Here is a 22,241-nt window from a genome sequence, read left to right as displayed (position 1 = left end):
GCAGATTTGGTCTTAATTTTTTTAATTGAAATGTTTTAAAAATCCTTAAAAAATTTATAATACACAGACGTGATATTTAATTCAGAGGCTGTGCTAGGATATACACTGAAAAAAATTGTCTCCTTAGTCCTGTTTCTCAGGCCCCCACTTTTCCCCAGATGGAACCACTGATTGTGTATCTTCAGAGTATTGTATGCATATTAAAAAATTGTAAAAACTTTTATTTCCTTGTTTAGAAGTGATCGCACACTATACATTTTGCTTTGCGTCTTGTAGCTCATTCTATATGAATACATTAGAGTGCCTCATTTTTTTTTTCTTGACAGTTGCACAGTTTTTCAGTGTGTGGATTTTACCTGTCAGTGGGCTTTTCCCTTCAGCTTTTGCTGTTATAAATAGTGTCGTGGTTAGCAACTTTGGATGCCATCTTGCACTTGTGAGTATTCTTGCAGGTTAAATTTCTAAAAGTGGAATTTCGGAGTCAAAAGGAATATGTACATTTAGTTTTGATAAATATTGTCAGGGGGCCGGCCTCATGGCTGCGTGGTTAAGTTCTCACACTCCGCTTCGGCAGCCCAGGGTTTCACTGGTTCGGATCCCGGGCACGGACATGGCACTGCTCATCAGGCCATGCTGAGGTGGTGTCCCACATTGCACAACCAGAGGTACTCACAACTAGAATATTCCACTATGTACTGGAGGGCTTTGGGGAGAAGAAGAAGAAGAAGAAGAAGAAGAAGACGAAGAAGAAAAAGAAGATTGGCAACAGATGTTAGCTCAGGTGCCAATCTTAAAAAAAAAAAAAAAAAAAGAGTGATAAATATTGTCAGTTTGTCCTCTCTGGAAGTTGTACCAGTTTACATGTCCATCAATAGTATATGAGAGGGCTGCTTTCCCCATAGTTTCACCAACGTGGAGTATCATAATTTTTTTTAATATTTGTAAATTTTATAGGTGGAAATGGTATTTCATTGTATTTCATTTTCAGATTATCTAATTCTGAGTGAAGCTAAGCAGCTTTACATATGTTTAAGAGCCATTTGTATTTCCTATTCTGTCAACTGTTGTGGCAGAATCCTTTGCTCATTTTTCAAGTGGGTTATTGATCTTTTCTTATTGATTTGTAAGAGCTCTTTATAAATTGAAGAGATTGACTCTTTGGACGCCATATGTCTGGTAAATATTCCAGTTTGTCCTTTAGCTTTTGACTTTAAAGTGTTTAAAACAATTTAGAATTTTAAAACGTATTTGATTGTATTAATCTTTTATTTTTAGCTTTTGGGTTTTATGTCATTTTTAGAGAGTCCGTATCTATAATGAGATCATACAAAAACATTTCCCCATGGTTTCTTCTAGTATTTTTAGAATGTGAAGAGTTTTGCCATTTAACCCTTTGATCCATTTGGAATTTATTTTTGTGTGAGGAACGAGGTGGAGATCCTGCTTTATTCTTTTCTCTGGGTGAGATTTGGATAATATCTTAAATATTGAGTCTCAGCAATGGCTCTCTTATGGCATATGCTCTGGAGTTGGCCATACCCTCTAGTCTATGAGTTGAGATCTTAATTTTTTTCAGAACAAAGCAGCTTCATCTGTTGAGATTTTGGAAATGTGTGGCTTAAATATCCGTTTAGGGAAACTTGCTGGAATTTTCCAGAGTGCTTTCAAGCAAGTTGTGTTGTGATGTTAAAAAGATTAATAGTGTGTAATGAAGTCGGCATTGAGGAAACAGGTTTTGAATTAAGAGCTCTGACATATATACTGTGAAGAGATGAATAGACTTGCCAAATTAACATAATTTATTCTTTGTGGTAAAGGAGAGTACAGTCTGGGATTTGGGATTTGTGTCGCTGATTTTCTGTGTCACTGTGTTTTGAGATGTATTCTGTTAGTGAGTGCTGTGACATTAAGGAAGAAAGAGTTTAGTGGTCAAATAAATTTTAGAAATACTGGATTGAACAAAGTGAAACAGATTATTTAACTGGTAGATTACTTATACTCTTTGTCACGGGCTGTAAATTCTGAATCTCCAAGGGAGAGGATAGTGTGAGGATCATTCCTCACACCGAGTTTACTGTCAGACTCTTTTCTCACAGATCATCTTTCTTAGGACTAACGTTCCAGGGAATACTGGTTTGAGAAATACTGTTCTCTGTCAGAATGAAGAATTTGAGGGACTGTTTCAAGTAGGGATTTGGGACATGGTCATAGTCAATTCTCAGCTGTTTTATCTGTAGTTTCTTTTCATTCTCCATTGAGTTCTCATGTTATTGGCTTATAAAGCTTAAATTAAAGCCATTATTTCTTGTACTAATGGGTAGGTATAATTGTTGAACTATTGTCACTGCTCTTTAAGGCACTGTGAAGAACAGGAGACTGGTTTTTACAAGTAGGGGAGTGCCAATGTACTATTAAAAAGCAAAAGAAGATACCCCAAGTTCTAGTCTAGTGAACCAGCCTCTGGCAGAATCCCATAACATGTTGTCAAATGGATGGCCCATGAGCACCTAGGGAGATGGAAGTGGTGCTTAGGAGTCAGCCAGGACTCCCTGAGGAAAGCCCTGTCACACTAACGTCATTTCCTTTTGGACAGGGCTACCAGATTGGTGAATCAGAGAAGCACAGTAAGGTCTAGATCAGTACAGCGTTTGAAAGTGTGTCTTGTGATATTTTTGCAGACAAGTTGGATAAATGTGGACCAGATTGTAATGTAACTAACATTTGTAGCCAGGTGAATAAACCATATCCAAAAAGAGCTGCTAGTGGGGAGTGACTGCTGAATGGGTGTGGGGTTTCTTTTTGGGTGGTGGAAAATTTCTGGAATTAAGGTAGTCAGGGTGGTTGCACAACTGGATATACCAAAAACCACTGAATTGCATTTTTAAACATAGTTTCAAAAAGGTGAATTTTATCTCAATAAAAAAGAGAACTGCTAGGTGTTTAATTCAAAGAAAGCTCTTTAGGGCGTGTCACATGTAAAACATTTTTACTGGGACTTATGAAGGCGTCAGTGATGTAGCAATCAAACTTGAGTTTGGCTTGTTGCCGGAGGGATGGTTAATATCCTACATGATAAGTGCTGCTTTCAAAATACCTTGAATCTAGTGATGAGATTTAATAGTGATAAATGTGACATCCTACATTGGTGTTGAAAAAATGGAGCGTCTAAGTACAGGATGGAGAAGTAGCATTAGTGGGAAAACAAAATGAAACAAACCTGAGATGTTCATTAACTCATTAATAGAAATATGGTATACACAGCAAAGGAGGAGATGGTTCCGTTGTCCTCTGTACTGGTGCAAGGCTACCTGAAGTTGGTCTTCAGTCCTGGAGGCCGTACTTTAAGAGGGGCCGTGGTGGTCTGGAGCAGGGAGGCTCGATAGTGGTGGGATTCTTTCACACCTGCAGCAAGCACGGCGGATAGATCGTAATCCTTTTCCTGAACCTGAGAACCCGAGGAACCGTTCCCAGTCAGTGGGTGTTAGTCCACTAATTGAGACTTGGTTCTTGCTCCAGGATTAGAGCATGTTGGATGAGCATGACTAGGATGACAAAGGGTCCATAAATTATGATATGTGAAGAATAGTTGAAAGGACTGAGATTATTTAATATGGACACAAGATTTAGAGGGAATATAGAAACAGACTCTCAGAAGTTCAGTGTGTCATCCAGTATGGGAATTCATTCAGCCTAATTATTAAAAAATTCCTGAAAAATGGAAGAGGAGTTCAATTTCTTATGTGAGGTACCAGAGGAACAGAACTAGGCAATAGAAATCTGCTTAATATGAGGAAGAAGTTTATAACAATAAGAAATTGCTAAAAAAATTCCCCCAAAAAAACTGCTTTGGAAAAACCCATGTTGCAGAAGATTTTCAAGCATAGACTGTATGGCCGTTAATGGAAGATTATGATCTAACCTAAGTACTTTCTCAAGTTACTTAAAACAATTTTTACTTTCATTTCCTCTGTTATTAAAAGGTATTTTTATTTTGAATGATTTGATAACGTTCCCTTGCTCATTTTTTTCTGACATGGCTAAAATAGTCGGGGAAAACACTTCCAATAAAATAGAACAGGTCACGGGGGGCCCGGCCTGGTGGTGCAGCGGTTAAGTGTTCATGTTCTGCTTTGGCAGCCCGGGGTTTGCCGGTTTGGATCCCTGGTGCGGACATGGCACCGCTTGGCAAGCCATGCTGTGGTAGGCGTCCCACATATAAAGTAGAGGAAGATGGGCACGGATGTTAGCTCAGGGCAAGTCTTCCTCAGCAAAAAGAGGAGGATTGGCAGCAGATGTTAGCTCAGGACTAATCTTCCTCAAAAAAAAATAAAAATAAGACAGGTCAAAAACATTTTTTAGCTCCTCCTTTGTTTAGGACCCTCTGGCAGAACTGGAGAAGATGGGGAAGTAAGGCCCAGTCTTGCCCTTCCGCGGCTTACAGATTAATTGGACCGAAAGGGCATAGCCATTTGCAAAGTTGCTCAACATCAAAGGACGAAAGCTCTAACTAATGTCACCAGGCAGTGTATGATTGCCAAGGAAATGATGCAGTTAATGTGTGAGAGTTTAGATGAGAGGATTATTTTACGACTGAGTTTTGCAAGATAAACGGAGATTGTATGGGGCAGAAGGGAAAGCCTAACTCTATGTGTATTTGTCTTATTCTTTTGTGTTCCTTTAGAGTTGAGACTGTCTTTTTCTACTTCTTGGTATCCAACAGCACCTCCTTCCACAGCGCTTTTCCGCAGAGTAGATGCTCAGGAATAGCATTCAGTTGAATTGGTGCATAGTTGTGTGGAATGTGGGGGTTGGGCGGTTAAGAGAATTTGAGTCTTGTGGTGATGAGATCCTAGGGTAATTTCTTTTTCTTTTATTATTTGGTTATAACTGAGACCAGGACTAGGGTCCTCAAGCAAGAGAGAAAGAAGAGTTTGTGTCATTCAGCAGTTGTTTATTGAGCACCATGCTTCCTTCAGAAAAGGAGTCCACCATTATGTACTGAAATAACTGCCTTAAGAGGTGAAGGGATGGAAAGTGCCATAGGAAAGTTTAGAGGAAGTTTGGAGGAAAAAGAGATTATTTCCAGTGGTAGATCATGGAAGAGCTCACGGAGGAGGTGACTTTTGAAAGTAGCGTTTGAGTTTTCAGAGATGGGTGAGGCTGATGAAGTTTTACCAATCTTTATTCTTAGAAGGCATCTCCATCCCAGCTCCCCGTCTCACAGCTTGGTGACCTCTATTTTCTCTACCAACTCTCTCAATTTTCCCAGCCCTAACTGAGCCACCCCGTCCCATTTAACATGCGTCTTGACCTCCTTCCCTGTAGCAATGGGCGAAGTGTCTTTTCTTTCTTCCTAAGACTCGGTCTTCTATCTGTGGTCTGGATCTTGTCCCTTCTTGTCCTCTAGGGTCCCTCTTCCAGTTTTATTTTCTTAACTGTAACTCATACTTGTTTCTGCTGATTCTTGCTCCTTAGCACGTAAACATCTTCACTTATTCAAGATAGACTGCCTTAATCTCAGACCCTACTCTGATCATTGGCTCTTCTTTTTTCCTTCAAGGAAGTCTTGTCTGTACCCACTGTGTCCACACTTCTTTATCTTAACTCCTGTGGGTGTGATTCATGCATGTTCCTTTCCCTCACTGAGATGTCTCTTACTCAGATCACTGATGACCTAACTGCTGTGTCCATTGGACAATTTTCAGCATTTATTCTTAATCTCTGCAACATATTGATACTCTTGTCTGTTCACTTCATGAAATTTTCTTCCTTTTAACTGGGTAGCTTTTTATACTTTTTGAATTTTGACCTGTGTAAATATGTTGCCTGTCTAAGAAAATAAATTCAGGTAGCACCTCCTCCAGGAGGCTTATCTGGATATCCACCACCCTTACCCCAGGTTTGAGTTAGATGCTCTTCTCTTGTGTTTCTATAGACAACCCCCCACCCCTGCATCTTTATTATAACTTTTCACAATGTATTGTAAGTGCCTGAGACTTTTCTCTTCCCTAATATATTGTGAGCCTGAGAGCGCAAGGACTGTGTCCTTCATGAGTAGTGGTTAACCACTCCTCCTGATCTGTTCTCACTAAGTACTAGATCTGGAAATTAAATTTTTGACATGTGCTCGCTCTGCAGGCTCTCCTGTTCACCCTGGGGCTCTAGCAGTTGCTGCAGTAGGCAGTGACTCAACGGAATTGCTTTTGCAAAGAAGTGTGTACCTATCTTTCACTTGTTTCTTTCTCAGGAGCTGCTCACAACCAGCAACGACTGGGCTGTGGCTGCTGAGACTTTGCTATCATCTAGGTTTAACTCAGTTTGAAGATTTTTTCATTTAAGGTTAAAAGGGTTTTCATGCTTCGTGATATATGGGAAAGTAGAGATGGATGGATAGATCCATCAAACGTGGTAATGTTTCACCAAGCTCTGTGTCTGAAGTCTTGGTCTGGGAGTAAGTAATGAATCCTGTTATCCTAGGGACTTTTTTTTTATTGAAGTATATTTTACATGCTATAAAATTCTCCTGTTTTTAATGTACAACTTAATGATTTTTAGTAAATTTACCGAATGGTGCAACTGTCACCATAGTCTAGTTTCCATCACCCCAGTAAGACCAGTCAGACCATGTGATAACAATTAGACATTTAATTTTGGCAAGTAGACTTGACATACCTTGTCCAGTTCAGCAAAGAGTGAAATCGTTTGCTCAGGGATGGGTCTGTATTAGGTATCAAGAAACACAGAGGTTAAATAAGTTACTTAAGAAAAAGAAAAAAGTTTCCTTTCCATTTCTTGCTTATTCCTGTAGCTCGTAGATTGGTTTAATTTATACTCAGAAGTTTCTTAAGCCAGACACTATCAAGATTTCTCATTTTTCTTGCATGGCTTAGAAAACAAGCTTTTAGCGTTTCTGGCCTAGATTACTGTAGTACTTTCTTAGCACTTCCTCACGCCTTCCTGGTCCCTCCTCCTCATCCATGCTGTTTAGAGTGTGTTTTAGATCAGATCTGATCATTTCATTCCTGTTTCACATCCTTCAAAGGGTCTGTGCATTCTCTTCCCTTGGCCTGACATGTTCTCCTTCATCAAAACACACGCACAAATGCGCACGCACACGCAGAGAGTCCTTCAAGACCTAACTGCCATTTTCTCCGAGAAGCCAGCCCCATTCCCTCCTCTTCACATGGTGAGGAATGCTTTATCGACTACTCTACATTTCTTCCTCTCAGGCTTGTTCTTGCTTGCCACGTTATATTGAAATTGCTAGGCTGTTTCCAGTGCCTAGATGGTGCTCAGTTGCGTTAGTGGCCCAGCAGAATCCTAACTGGGAGGACAGACGGCCCAGCTTGGGAGGGTATTAGCAGCCAGTAACCCCGGCGCTTGGGGGCATTTGCACTGCAAGCTGGGTGTGGTGCTGGAGGGGCTGCTCCTGGAGGAACTGAATCTCAATGGTTTGGAGTAGTCAGTTCCGGCATTGGTCTGTTCCCCTTCTGTATTGCACAGAGCTGGGAAACCGCTGAGGTCATGTGCTCTGCAGAACTGGTTCAACTGGTTTCCTCTTCACAGACCCCTAAGTCAGATTCTCACCTTGATTCTTTTCTCCATCTGCTTTTGGTCTGGGCTTGTTTGAAGGCTTACCGCAGTGGAGTTCTCTGAATAGTCACTTCTTTGTCTTACTGAGTGGTGGAATGGGTAGGGCCAAGTACATGCTCCTTTTGACAAACGTTGTCAGTAGGACGAGTTAGAAGGTATTACACAAGTCACTGAGTGTCAGACTCTAGAAGCAGATTTGTTTCTGGGATCTAGCTATTTCACACACATCCTATGTATGCATACACAAATACATCACTACCTTTTTTTTTTTCCCTCCCCAAATCCCCCCAGTACATAGTTGTATATTTTAGTTGTGGGTCCTTCTGGTTGTGGCATATGGGACGCCACCTCAACATGACCTGATGAGCGGTGCCATGTCCGTGCCCGGGATCCGAACCAGAGAGACCCTGGGCCGCCAAAGCGGAGCGCGCAAACTTAACCACTCGGCCACGGGGCCAGCCCCGCTACCATTTTTTAGAGCCTGCTAGTGTTTGTATATGTTATCTCAGTTAATCTCCACAACAATCTTATGAGAATAGGTACTATTTTTTATTTTTTTTAAGTTTGGCACCTGAGCTAACAACTGTTGCCAGTCTTTTCTTTTTCTTCTTCTCCCCAAAGCGCCCCGGTACATAGTTGTATGGTCTAGTTGTATGTCCTTCTGGCTCTGCTGTGTAGGACGCCACCTCAGCATGGCCTGATGAGCCGTGCCATATCCTCACCCAGGATCTGAACCGGTGAAACCCTGGGCTGCTGAAGCAGAATATGTGAGCTTAACTTGGCCACCAGGCCAGCCCGGGTATTGTTCTTAATTCTTTTACAGACAGGAAACTGAAGCTGAGAGAGGTTAGTTAGACAACATGGTCATTCTTGCTCATTCTTATTTCCTTCCCTCTTTTCTCAAGGAAGAAGTGGGTATGTGGCTTTCCATAGCTAGCTGCTCCCTGTATCCTTCAGAACCTTGCTTTTGTTTTTGTTTTCTGCTTTTTCTTCCCCAGATCCCCCTAGTACATAGTTGTATATTTTTAGTTGTGGGTCCCTCTCTAGCTGTGGCATGTGGGACGCCACCTCAGCATGGCCTGATGAGTGGGGCCATGTCCGCACTCAGGATCTGAACCAGAGACCCTGGGCCGCTGAAGTGGAGTATGAGAACTTAACCACTCGGCCATGGGGCCAGCCCCCTTTTGTTCTTTATTTCTCGTATCTTTAGTCCCTCCTTCACTTGTTATTTTGCAGGCCGCAAGTAAGTGCCTCTTCTCAATAAAAAAAAGGAGATGGAGAGAGAGAGACGCCTTCCCTGAACATGCCACCACCTCAGACTCACCCTCTCTCCATTTCCCCAAGTTCTCTTCTTCCCTTCTTAAGCCTCTTGGAAAAGGTCTACATTTGGTGTTCTAGTTCCCCACTTCTAGTTACTTTCCTGGTTAGAGTGATCTGACTTCTCCTGCCTCACCACTCCACTGAGATCCCGCCAGCTGGGGTCACAGATGACCTTCTTCCTCATTTGCCTTATCCTTTTCTGTTTGCCGCACATCTCTGCAGCATTTGAGTTGGTGACCTCCCAGCTTCCTGAAAATTTTTTCTTCCTTGATTACTGTCCTGTGATTCTCTCATGGTTCTCATTTACCATGGTGACCATTCTTTCTCTGGAATATTCACCTCTTAAATGTTGGTGTTCTCTGAGGCACACTCCTTGACGTTTTTTATTTTTCTGTACAATCTGTGTCTCTGGGGAGCTCATCCACTCCTCTGGTGCCACTTTTCACATCTGGGTCTCCAACCTGGTGTCTCTCCTGAATTTTTCAGACCTGTCTTTCCAACAGCCTGCAGGATGTCCCTACCTGGATGTCCCATTGACATGTCAAGCTGAACATGTTGCAGGCATGAATTCATCATTCTGGCCTGCTTCTCCTGGTGTCCCCAGTCTTGTTTAATGGCATCATCTTTTATTTAGTCATCCATGTCGCAAGTCACCAAGTCATCTTTTAAAAATAAAAGACTGTTTTCCTTTTATAGAAGTTTCTGCAAGTTTACTATAGATGGTATGTGTTGCCACATTTTCTTCTGGAACAGTGTAAGAATGTGGAGTTTCCCCAGATACCGGACAATAATGTTACTTTTTTTTTTTTTAAATCTTTGCCAGTCTGATAGCTGAAATGGTGATACTGTTACTTTAATTTGCACTTCTTTGATTAGGAGTGAGATTAAAAATTTTTCGTATAATTACTCGCCATTTGTATTGTTTTGTCAGTTGCCTATTTGTGTTTCTAGCCCATTTTTGTAAGGAAATAGTTGTCATTTAATTCGTGTCTAAGAATGTACATATATATAAAGATTATAGGACAATATTAGCTCGTTGTTGTGTGTTGTAAATTTCCCCTCCAATTTCTTTCAAGTTGTTTTTTTTAATTGCCTGATAGAGGTTTAAATATGTTTTATGTAGCCAATTTATCTTTTCCTTTCTGATTTCTGCCTTTATAGTCTTGTTTGGAAAGGCCTTTACCATTTCAAGTACAGCCATTCGTTTATATTTCTTCTTCCTTTTATTTTTTTATTTTTTAAAATCCCTAATCTGTTTGGTGTTTATTGTCGGTAGGAAAATATCAGGTGAGGAGTTAGCTGTGCTTTCTGTCTCTTTTCCAGTTGTCTGTAAAGCCTTCGTCTTCCCCAGTGCCCTTCTAACCCCTCTTCAGCCCATCTAATAGACTGTCAAATGGGGTCAGTGCTTCCTTTGTAATTATTCTTCATTTTTCTTTCTGTTTCTGCCATTGCCCTAGTTAAAGACCTTGTTATCTCTCACCTGGATTTCGGGTATAGTTCTTAATATTTCTCCCTGCAGTCTGTCTTCCACAGTATCGCCCTCATTACCATTCTGTCTCAGAGCCAACCAAGCCATTCTTCTACTTGAAAACTTCCATGGTTCCCATTACCTCCAGATTAAAATACTGCTGTTCCGGGGCCAGCCCCAGTGGCCTGGTGGTAAGTTCGGCTCGCCCTGCCTCAGTGGCCCTGGTTTGGTTCCGCAGTTTAGACCTACACCACTCGTCTGTCAGTGGCCATGCTGTTGCAGTGGCTCACATACAAAAACAGGAAGATTGGTAGTGGATGTTAGCTCAGGGCGAATCTTCCTCAGCAAAAAAAGAGAAAGTGCTCATGTTCTAGATGCATGTCCATCTCTTCTACCACAGTGATTTGTCATTCCCTAAGTATGCCATTTGTTTTCATGGGCCCTTTGTTTACACTGTTTCCTGTATCTTAAATGTCTTCTTTTCCCATTTTTCACCTCTTTAAACACAATTTGTCTTACAAAAGCCTGCTTCAAATATCATCTCCTCGTTATAGCTCGTTGTTTAGACATCTCTTTCCCACAGGGTGGTCTTGAAGGTGGGGACTGGTGGTATTCAGCACATGCTGTGCCACTGATAAGGTTGCACAGAGTGGTCCATTAGCACTGTTTCCTGAATGGATACGTGGCTGTCGAAGTAGATAGTTTTTTGGAAAATTGATTTAAAATATGAATAAAACAAAGCTTTATAAAAATAGGTGAATATGAAAGGTACGAATTACAAGAATTATTATGTAATTATATTGAAGACAGGCATTCATATAAGCACTAATTTTTCACGCCAATTGTGTCAACGTCACCAGTGTTTAATACTTAATACTCCCCTCTCCTTGGCACTCGACGGAGCAAGTGTTAGTGAGACTGTGTGCTGTGGTGTGGGCGCTTCAGGACTTTGAGGCTTTGCTAGTGAGCGGTCGGGAGCTGGCAGCTGGTATTATTTTTGAAGGAGGCAAAACATTGGAGCAGTGGAGTGTGAGTTTTAGAATCACACCAACTTGGGTTCACGTGGGAGCTCAGCCACTTACCAGCTGGGTGACCTTGGACAGGTTAGTTTTACTTTTAAAGCCCATGGCGTCCTTATCTGTGAAGTCAGAACAATCCTGCTTACTTGTGTGGTTGTTGCAAGGATCAGGTGAGATAACACAGGCAGAGTGTTTAGCTTAATATCTGCTGTGTGAGCTTAGAGATTATTTTTGAGTGTTATTTATATTGAAAATGAACCATTCAGATGTTACTGTTTTCCTATTTAGTAGTTGTGTTTCAGCTCTGATATCACCTTTTTCTTTTCTTTTTTTAATAATTTTCATTTGAGTTAGATTTGCTAAAGCAGTTCTGGGGTTAAAGTTGAGGAGGAGAAAATGTTGAAGTTTATGTCCCTTGTTGTGAGGGGCAGGACTAAGAACTCTCCTGTCCACTTTCTTCACCTCTTGTGAGAATGAGTTTTGTCGCCGAGCTGTACTTGTGGCCGTGGCTGAGTCCTGATCACAGGTGGGGGTGCTGATGTCACCACCTGGTCTGGTGTTCTCAGAACTTTTTTTAAAAGTGACTCATTTGTTGAAACATTTGTACTTGTTTGCTAATGAAAAAAGATTTGAAAAAGCATGCATTCTTGCTAACGTGATTTTCCAAAACACAGGGCGTTCCTCTTAAAATCCTTCGGCGTCCCTCTCGACTAGGATGAGGGGCAGCTTTCTTAGCTTGACTGCAAACCTTGCGTGATCCAGCCTGCTCGTGTTTCTCCCTCACCTTCCACTGTTCCCTCCGCTCTCCCTTCCAGCAATGGCAGTGCTGAGCTATTTTGTAACCCACCTGGTTTTGTCACGCCTCCCCGCCTTTGTTCACAGTATTTCTTCTCCTTGGAGGCCTTCTTTGCCTGGCCCGCTAGGTAAGCTCCTCCTCGTTCTTTAAAACCCATTGATATTTGTGGATGATGTGAAGCTGGAAGAGAAGTTTATATTTTGGGTAACAGAATTCGGATCCCCAAAGATGCTGACATTAGGGACAATGGGCTGAATCGAGCATGAAATATAACTAGAGGTGAGTGCAAGTAATGGTTCTAATATGGAATTAGAGAGAGAGGGTTTAGCAGCTGCATATTTGGGGAAAAAAGTACCAAGAGTTTCAGTTGGTTGGAAAAGCGTAACAAAATAATTTGATCTGAGGCTTGGTTTGTGGTTATGGAGTCTTCAGAAGAAGGAAGGTGATCATCCTGTTCCATTTTGGTCAGACCATACCTGGAACTTTGTGTTCGGTTGGAGAATGTTAGGGGTGAGTGAGAAAGATGCGAGGGGCCAGAGAGTTAAGTCTAACACTGCTGGTAATACCAGCTGACACTGTGAGTGCTTACTGGATTCCAGTTACTGTTCTTAACACATTATATGTGTTATCTCTTAATCCTCACAGCCATCTCAAGAGGTAGATGCTATGATCATTCCCTTTTTACAGAGAATGCTTGAAGGAACCAGAATCATTTTACTTACAGAGGTGTCAGCATGTGACTCATCATAGGAGGGGAGAGGAGGAAAAGCACAAATATATATATATTTTTTGAGGAAGATTAGCCCTGAGCTAACGTCTGCTGCCAATCCTCCTCTTTTTGCTGAGAAAGTCTGGCCCTGAGCTAACATCTGTGCCCATCTTCCTCTACTTTATTTGCGGGATGCCTCCCACAGCATGGCTTGTCAAGCAGTGCGCAGGTCCGCACCCAGGATCTGAACTGGCAAACCCCGGGCCACCGAAGCAGAACGTGCGAACTTAACCGCTATGCTGCCAGGCTGGCCACAGCACAAATATATATATATATTTTTAAATATTTTATTTATTTCCTTTTTCTCCTCAAAGCCCCCCAGTACATAGTTGTATATTCTTCGTTGTGGGTCCTTCTAGCTGTGGCATGTTGGCCGCTGCCCCAGCATGGCTCGATGAGCAGTGCCATGTCCACGCCCAGGATTCGAACCAATGAAACACTGGGCCGCCTGCAGTGGAGTGCGCGAACTTAACCACTTGGCCACGGGGCCAGCCCCACAAATATTTTTTAATATCCAGCCAAGCACTGTGCTAGCTCTGCACTTCACATGCAGTCTTACTTAATCCTCGGCAACAGACCTGTTTGGAAAGTATTGTTATTCCTATGCAACAAATGAAGAAACTGGTTAAGTGACTTGCTGTCTTGATAAATGACAGAGACAGGATATAAATCCAGATCTTTTAAAGTCTCTGGCCAGCACTGGTCACATTATATTTTAACTCCATATGTTGTCTTGCTCCAGAAGGCAGCTTAGGTGCCAATGGGAACTGATTCCGGCTTGAAAACTTTTGGCTACTAGAATCCAGAAATGAAATGAGTTGACTTGAGTGTTTGATTCCACGTCAGCAGCAGTGTTCAGGCTCAGCCTGTGTCATGATTTGGCTGAGATGTTTTGGGAGCATTCAAGCATTAAAGTGGGAGAGAAAGTGAGAATGGGAAGTAAGAGGAGGGTGGAAATGTTGGGGTAGACTAGTAGAAGATCTTTAATGAGCCTTCCAACTGTGAGAGTCTGTGAATATTGTTGAGACAGAATATTGTTAAAGGTGAGAATTGATAAAAACTTGTGTTGGCCAAAGAGTTTTCTTTTGCGCATAGATTTATTTTATTTTTTATTTCAGCTTTATTGAGGTGTAATTAACATAGAGAATTGTAAAATATTTAAAGTATGCATCGTGGTAATTTGCTATGTGTACACATTGTGAAAGGGTTCCCTCATCTAGTTAATGAACACATCCATCAACTTATATATTTCTTTCCCTTTTTTTCTTTCTTTTGTTTTGGTGAGAACATTTAATTTCTACTCTTAGCAGATTTCAGTTGTATAATACAGTGTTGTCAACTCTAGTTACCATGCTTTACTTCAGATCCTCGGACCTGATTCATCGTATCGCTGAAAGTTTGTACACTTTTACCAACCTCTCCTTATTTTCCTTACCTCTTACCCCCTGGAAACCACTTTCTATTCTGTTTTTGTGAGTTAGGACTTTTTTTTGTTTCCACATATAAGTGACACCATGTAGTATTTATCTTTCTCTGTCTGACTTATTTCACTTAGCATAATGCCCTCAGTGTCCATCTGTGTCGTCACAAATGGCAGGATTTCCTTCTTTCTCATGGTTGAATGATATTCCTGTGTGTGTGTGTGTGTGTGTGTACACACACACATATACCACATCTTCTTTATCCATTCAGCTGTGATGGACACTTAGGTTGTTTCCATATCTTGGCTTTTGTGAATAATGCTGTGCTGAACATGGAAGTACAAATATATCTTCGAGATCCTGTTTTCATTTCCTTTGACTAAATACTCAGAAGCGGGATTGCTGGACCATATGGCAGTTCTCTTTTTGGTTTTTTGAGGAACTTCAGTATTGCCTCCGTATTGGCCGCACCAATTTACAGTCCCACCCTAGTGCACAAGGGTCTTCCAGCACTTACCTCTTATCTTTTTGAGAAAAGCTATTCTAACGGATATGAGGTGATATCTCATTGTGGTTTTGATTTGAATTTCCCTGCTGATTACTGATGTTGAGCCTTTTCATGTACCTGTGGGCCATTTGTATGTCTTCTTTGGAAAAATGTCTATTCATTTCCTCTGTGCCCCCCCCCCCCCTTTTTTTGTGAGGAAGATTGGCCCTGAGCTAACATCTGTGCCGATCTTCCTCTGTTTCACGTGGGATGCCACCACAGTGTGGCTTGACGAGCGGTGCTAGGTCCATGCCCAGGATCTGAACCTCTGAACCCTGGGCTGCCAGAGCGTAGTGCATGAACTTAACCATGTGCCACCGGGCCGGCCCCTCTGTCCATTTTTTATTTGGATTGTTTGTTTCTTTGCTACTGAGTTGTATGAGTTCTTTATGTATTTTGGATATTAACCCTTTATCAGACATATGATTTGCAAATATTTTGTCCCATTCAGTAGGCCACCTTTTCATTTTGTTGATGTTTTCCTTTGCTGTGCAGAAGCTTTTTAGCTTGATGTAGTCCCACTTGTTTGTTTTTGCCTTTGCTTCCGAGGTCAGATTCGAAAGATCATAGCCAAGACCTGTGTCAAGGAGCTTACCGCCTATGTTTTCTTGTAGGAGTTGATGGTTTCCGGTCTCAGCTTCAAGTCTTTAACCCATTTTGATCTGGTTTTTGTGTATAGTGTAAGGTAGGGATCCATGCTTAGATTTATTTTAAAATGTATTTATATAAAGCTAATTAAATTAAATGCTTGAGTTTTGTAAGAAAGGTTTGTGTCTGAGTTGATAGTCACTGGTGGACTTACAGTTGAACTAAAATCCTCTATTAAGTGGACGGGATGTCGAAAGATATCAGCCTTTTACCCTGCGTGGGACATCTGAAACTTTGCCTTGTGGAGCTGGGCCCTGTTAGGCTTTGGGGTGATGTGGTAAGGGCAAGAGTGGTATGGTGAGGATTCTGCACTGGGCCTCAGGGTCCTGGTATTGCACCTTTGCACTAGGCAGCAGGTGACCTTGGATAGACCTTGTTCTGATTCGTAAAATGAGGGGGTTGTGCGAGTAGTTACTGTCTTTGGGTGAGTTTTTGGGCAATAAAATTTTCTTTTAATGTTCATAATTTGAAATTTTTGCGTTATACTTCTAAAGACCTCTCTTTAGGAATTCCAAATACAGAAAAACACTGTGCACAAAGTTGTTCCTTGCGGTATTATTTAAATGGTTGAAAACGTTTAGAAATGACATGAGTGTCCAACATAGGTGACTGATTAAGCACTTGATGGAATTTTTATGTAACTTAAAGTCTTCGGAAACTATATAATAACATGGGAAATATTCATAAAATATTGAGAAATGTTTAATAATTTTCTTTAATGGATATGTATTATATTGGGGGAAAAAACCAAAGGGATTTGCCTTAGGAGTGCCTTCAGTTCCTGGCCTCTCACGTTCTGTGATTCTGTGATTTAGTGACGGGGGGACATCTCAGATGGGCAATAGAAAAGGACAGAAGGGGGAGTTTGTTATCTCTTCTTGGAATTCTAGTAGAATCTGAACTTCTGCTAATATAATAAATTTTAGTAACATAGCACCGTACTTAATGCTCTTAATTTTTCGAAGCAATTTGGTCCTGATTTAACTTATTTCATTCTTATAAACAAACCAGAGTTGCGAAACAGCGCTTAGACTAGAGGGTGAGCCCCACGTGTGGTCGCTTGGAGGGCTGCTCTGGGTTTGGGAGAGTTGTTTAGAGACACTGCTGTGTTTTGCCCAATTATTCCAGCTCTCCCTCTCTGCTTACCCCTTTGCACCAGATCACAATGGGCTCTTCTCTTGGCCTGACACCTGTATGATGTCAGGGTGTTTTACTCCACTGTAGACTGTTGTGTAGAGTTAGACGGGGAAAAGCAGAGGTGAAGGATTGCTGGGTTCTTGCCGCGGTCCTTCCTTTTGCCTGGGTTTCATCTGGTAATCTCAGAGAGGAGGAGAAGCTCGCACCTCTGGTCACTGGCTCTGATGGAAGGAAGAGCACCTCCCTGCTGCGTGGCCAGTCTCCCCTGTGAGTTCTCATTTTGAGAAGAAAATAAGTGATTTTCCTTCATCCTATTATGTGGTAAAGGGCTGGTTTGGGCTTAGACTAGAGCTGTTCTAGGTTTGTGCCTGTTACTGAGAGCACAGGTTAGACTGTCCCCTGAGGGCTGGGGTTGCCAGGAGCTGTTTGCGTGTCTTTTTCAGCAGTAAAGTATTGGAGGGACCATTGTGTGAGATGTGTACTTGGACTACAGCTCTTTCCAAACCAGCCACCTGCGTTCTTTTCCACATGACCCTTCTGGTCTTTAGGCCCTTGCAAAGGTAGAGCTTGGATTTTGGAGCTGTTAGAAATTGGTATCTAATTTAGTTACTACAGCAACTCTTCTGGAAAACTCATTGTGTTCGTCCCCCCCCCCCCCCCGACGTTTAAGTTCTGCTACCTGAAGGAAAAGCCAGAGGAGGAAACTTATTGGGTACAGGAGGTCATTCTCTGGCCCATTTATATATCCAGCTAGTTTTTATTCAGTACTTACTTTCCCTTCTTATTTTTTTTTAATGATTCTGAGCAGTAATCTCAATTTGAAAACAGAATTAATACAAGAAATTTTATTCTGATTTATAAAAGTATGGTAAATTCAAACTCTTGTATATCTTTCATGCAATTTTATTAATGTAAAGAATTTTATAAAAACACACATAAATAGGATCGTAACTGTGTTTACATTTGGCCTGTTTTTCTATTGGTATGTTAGTATTTTCATATAAATTTTCATGGAGATGTGTGTGTGTGTGTATAAAATATAGTTTTTAAATGTTTCTTCCAGTGTTATTTACCTTTTAATTTACTTCTGTATATCAATGAACATTATAAATGTTTCATTTTTATGTTGTCCTGTTTTGCAGTAAATCTAGTTTTTACTTCAGTCTTCTGTATCTTTGGATTTTTTGTTTTCATTTGGCTTTTCAAAGATCACTAGTGAAAAAGACCAGGCAGCATCTAGTATTTTGGGAATTTTTTCCCCCAGTATGGTGAAGAATGTGGGGATAACATCAGCCTTGTAAAATTTGAGTAGAATAATTTTAAATTAGGGGTTTTTGATGTGAGGTCAATGAAATTTCTGAAATTATATATTAAATTTAACTATACATACATTTTTTTTCTGGGGAAGGATCTCTGTCTTTCTTTAGATATTCAAAGGTTTCTGTGACTCAAAAAATGGTTTAAAACCATTGCCCTAAGTGATTTTTAGCTACCTACATTTCTGTTGGTAGAAAATAAACTTGGTTTTCTCTTGGGCTTTCCTGAAGCCTCATGCGAGGTGTTCGAGGGGGAAATAGAGTTTTCCTCTCCCCTTTAGATCCTGCTCCCCACTTGCTCCAAAAAGCGCGTCAGAATTTGTTTTCACTCTTTTCACTGGTGTTTCCTTCAGTGTTTTAGCTGAGATACTGACTATTTTGGTAATCCCAAGACAACCTTAAAACCTGAACCTAGAAATTCACTGTGGATTCTGAAACCAGCAGAGAACTTCAGCAACAAATTTAAGTTTCTGAACAGTTGAGGCGGTGGCTTTAGTTACAGATGATTTTTCCTAGGAGTTCTTAAGGAGTAATTTAAGGAGTAAGGAAAGGAGCCTGAGGTTCACGGGCAGTAAGGATCTGGGGAGCCAGCCAGCTCTGTGGCTGCAGGAGAGGAAAGTAGGGTAGAGAAGAAGGTGGCATTTATGCTAAGGAATTTTAAGTTCCCTCTCCCTGAGACCCGACTGGGCCAGGACGGGGGTGTGTGAAATTGAATCTTAAAAGAGCGTTGCTGAGTTTCACTTAAACTCCAGGGAAAATGGAAATTAAGTTTAAAATCTCTCAGGAAGAGAGCGTCCAGACCTTCGCTCTCCGTTCTCACGTCCTCTCTCCTTTTGTGCAGGTGGATGGAAGCATGCCTCGGGGAGGAGCTGCCACCCACCACAGAGCTGGAGGAGGGGCTTAGGAACGGGGTCTACCTTGCCAAGCTGGGCAACTTCTTCTCTCCCAAAGTGGTGTCCCTGAAGAAAATCTACGACCGAGAGCAGACCAGATACAAGGTGAGCCCGTCCTTGCTTGGTGCTTACATTTCTGTGAACTTGAGAGAGAAGGTTAGCCTACTTTATCCTGCGTAAGAGTAATTGAGAAATATGTGTAAGTATGTGTGTTCCTACAAAATAAAATACCTGGCAGAGTAGAGGAAATAGTGCAGAGTCAAGATATAGTAGTAAAAGAACTGTAGCGGTCTATGTTTCTGGTACAATTCTTATGATGATGTGTTTTCTAGAAATTTTCATGGTTTTTGATGAATTTTTTATTTCTTAGAAGGTAGAGGAAGTAACTAGAGGAATTACTGCTTTAATGTTAACCAAGCACCGAGATTTGTTGGCAAATTGAAAGCAATAGCAACTTTAGGAGAAAAGATCACCCTGTGATGTTACAGTTCAAGGTAAAATGGGAAAGCAATCCAATTTCAGAAAATTGAGAGAGAAGTGAAAGGATTTGATTGTTGTGGCCCACGGCCCTACAAAAGAAGACGGCTTGATTGAGTTGGGATGTTGACAAGGACCAGATCCTATTGTCTACAGAGCTTCTGTGAGGAGCTTTCCTATAACTCTTATTTGAAAAAGGAGAGTATAAAAGATACTGGAAGATTGCAAAACCAAGAGCAAATGTAAGAATGATCAGCTGTAAGAATTGGGCCAGAAGAATTGAAGCAAAGATGAGACAGTCAAAGGAGATTTTTCTGTTTTATGTTTAAATTCAAAGGAAAACAAAGATGATGTAGGTTCTAAGCCAAAATTAACATCTCAAAGAGGAACTTTTCTTAATCAAAAAGCAAAGATTTATATATTGTTTTAAATAAGCAGTTATTCTGGAGACGACTCTGAGCTGCTGTGCTGAGTCTCCAAAATGCCTGACAGAATAGCCAGACTAAAAGGAAGAGTGGAGACTGCAGCAACAACGAAAACAACAGTCCACCCCTCCAGCCCTCTTTAGAGGAAATGTTGCTGAAAAATGAGACTTAGAGGTTGAGAGGGGGATATTTGTGTGTGTAGTATGAAAACCCTAACTGATAGATTTAAAAATATCTGTCGTTTTGTATCTTCTACCCGCCAGACACCACATTGAGTGCTATATGTACATTTTCTCATTTAATCTTCACAACAAACATATAAAGTAAGTGTTACAGATGAGGAATCTCAGACTCCAAAGGGTGGAGTGACTTGCCCAGTGTTGCCAGGAATTGAATCCCAGATAGATGAATCCCAAAGACTGTGTTCTGTCAAGTGCACTATACACAGGATGGTTCTCCAGATGGTTCTTAAGTGAGAAGAGCTGAGAGGAGCATTTGGCTTCTTGGGATTGGAATGTGAACGTGATGCTATAGACAGAACTTAAATTTAAGGGGACCTTGTAAAGTCTCACAGGGAAACTTTTGCAAGGAGAGTTTTAATTTAGTGTTTCCTTCGCTATTGCCACCAGTGCCTAATGGTCTCTTCTTTGTTCTAGGCAACTGGCCTCCACTTTAGACACACTGATAATGTGATTCAGTGGTTGAATGCCATGGATGAGATTGGCCTGCCTAAGGTAATTTGTGTGATGTTCCTCGTTCTGGCTGTTTTGGCATAACAATTCTAATTCTACCAGTAAAATTATTCTCAATTGAATCTTTGGTGATTTAGTTTTTTAAATACTAAAGGCTCTTTTCTGTTTGTTTTAGGAAATAGTTTTATTTCTTTTCTTTTGTATTCTTCATCCCTGCTTCACCTCACCCTAGAGAAATTCTCTTTGCTTTCATTTACTTTTAGTACACCAAACTGTAGACTTACATTAGAATTCACATACTGTGAAATTCACCATTTTAAACTCTCCAATTCAGTGGTTTTTATTTATTCACGAAGTTGTTGCATTCAACTTTGACTTTAGGAAATATAAGGGAATATTTTAGAAACGTTATCTCCTGGCTTCAGAATAACCAAATCTGTAGGGCTTATGAAGGGTCATTTTGTATTTCACATTGTAGAGGCAATATAATGACATATACTTCTTATTTCTGGTTTTGGTGAAGGCTGTAGGTTTTTTTTAACAGCTTTATTGAGGTATAATCGATATACAGAAAAACCGCACATCTTTAATGTGTACAACTTGATGAGTTTGGAATAATGGCCGCGGTTTTGATGTGGGAATGCGCATCCTCAAGCATTTTGCTCAGGAGTTTTAGTGCTGCTCTTAGTGAAATTGCCATCGCTAACTTCCCCGTCCTGCCTTGAACCTGTAGAAGCCATGCTGTATTGTCACTCTTAGAGGCATGGACAGCTTTTTTTTAAAATATCCTTTGACCAAAGAATTCTACTTCTAGAAATTTATTCCCCCTGTCCCCCAACCCCCCAAATCAGACAAGCACAAAAAAATGTCTATGTAAGGATTTTTCAGCATTGCTTATGATAGAAAAAATTGATGGCAAACTACACATTCCTTCACTAAGGGTATTAACTGTGTGACAGCCAGTCAAATACTGGTGCTGCCATTAGAAAGGATGATGTCAATCTATAGTGACAAAGGAAGTTGTCTGATGTATTAAGTGACCACGAAACAACAGGCTAAAGTTATAAGAGTTTGTGTTCCAGCTGAGATCACTATTTTTGTGTAAAAATCAAGTAGTATTCTTGGGAAAAATCAGTAAGAAGATACAGTTTTCATTTCTGCGTGATGAGATTAAGGGGTGGTTTTTATTTTCTTTATACTTTCCTGTGGAGTCTTAAATTTTTGTAACCAAAGAAAGATTTTTTTTAAAAAAGTGAGATGTGATATACAATGGAATACTTCTCAGCCATAAAAAAGGATAAAATCGTCCCATTCATAACAACATGAATGGACCTTGAGGGTATTATGTTAAGTGAAATAAGCCACATAGAGAAAGACAAACCCTGTATGACTCCACTCAGAGGTGAAAGTTAAACATGTAGACAAAGAGAACTGATTGGTGGTTACCAGGGGAAAGGGGGTGGGGTGGGGGGAGGGCACAAAGGGTGAAGTGGTGCACCTACAACATGACTAACAATAATGTACAACTGAAATTTCACAAGGTTGTAAACCATCATAATCTTAATAAAAAGTTTAAAAAAAAAGTGAGATGTGGAGTTTCAGAATGTGGCTGAAGCCACTTGGAAATGAATATTTAGTGTTTAGCACAGTGCTGAGTGTGTTGCTGCAGACGTGCCTACTGAATTGAGTTAAATCCAGAGCTCAGTCTTTGCAGAAGCCT

General features: G+C 40.9%; 1 protein-coding gene across 1 annotated transcript in view; it reads left to right on the top strand.

The window, feature by feature from the left end:
- Nucleotides 1–22,241, top strand: part of IQGAP1 (IQ motif containing GTPase activating protein 1) — a 94,076-nt gene that overhangs the window by 11,639 nt on the left and 60,196 nt on the right. Inside the window, exons 3-4 of the mRNA XM_046654524.1 lie at nt 18,876–19,032; nt 20,486–20,563. Coding sequence (XP_046510480.1) covers nt 18,876–19,032; nt 20,486–20,563 — 235 coding nt within the window. The remainder of the gene's footprint in view (nt 1–18,875; nt 19,033–20,485; nt 20,564–22,241) is intronic.

This window comes from Equus quagga, chromosome 2 (genome assembly GCF_021613505.1).
Source record: "Equus quagga isolate Etosha38 chromosome 2, UCLA_HA_Equagga_1.0, whole genome shotgun sequence".
Lineage (NCBI taxonomy): Eukaryota > Metazoa > Chordata > Mammalia > Perissodactyla > Equidae > Equus > Equus quagga.
This window is presented reverse-complemented; position numbering and strand designations above follow the sequence as displayed.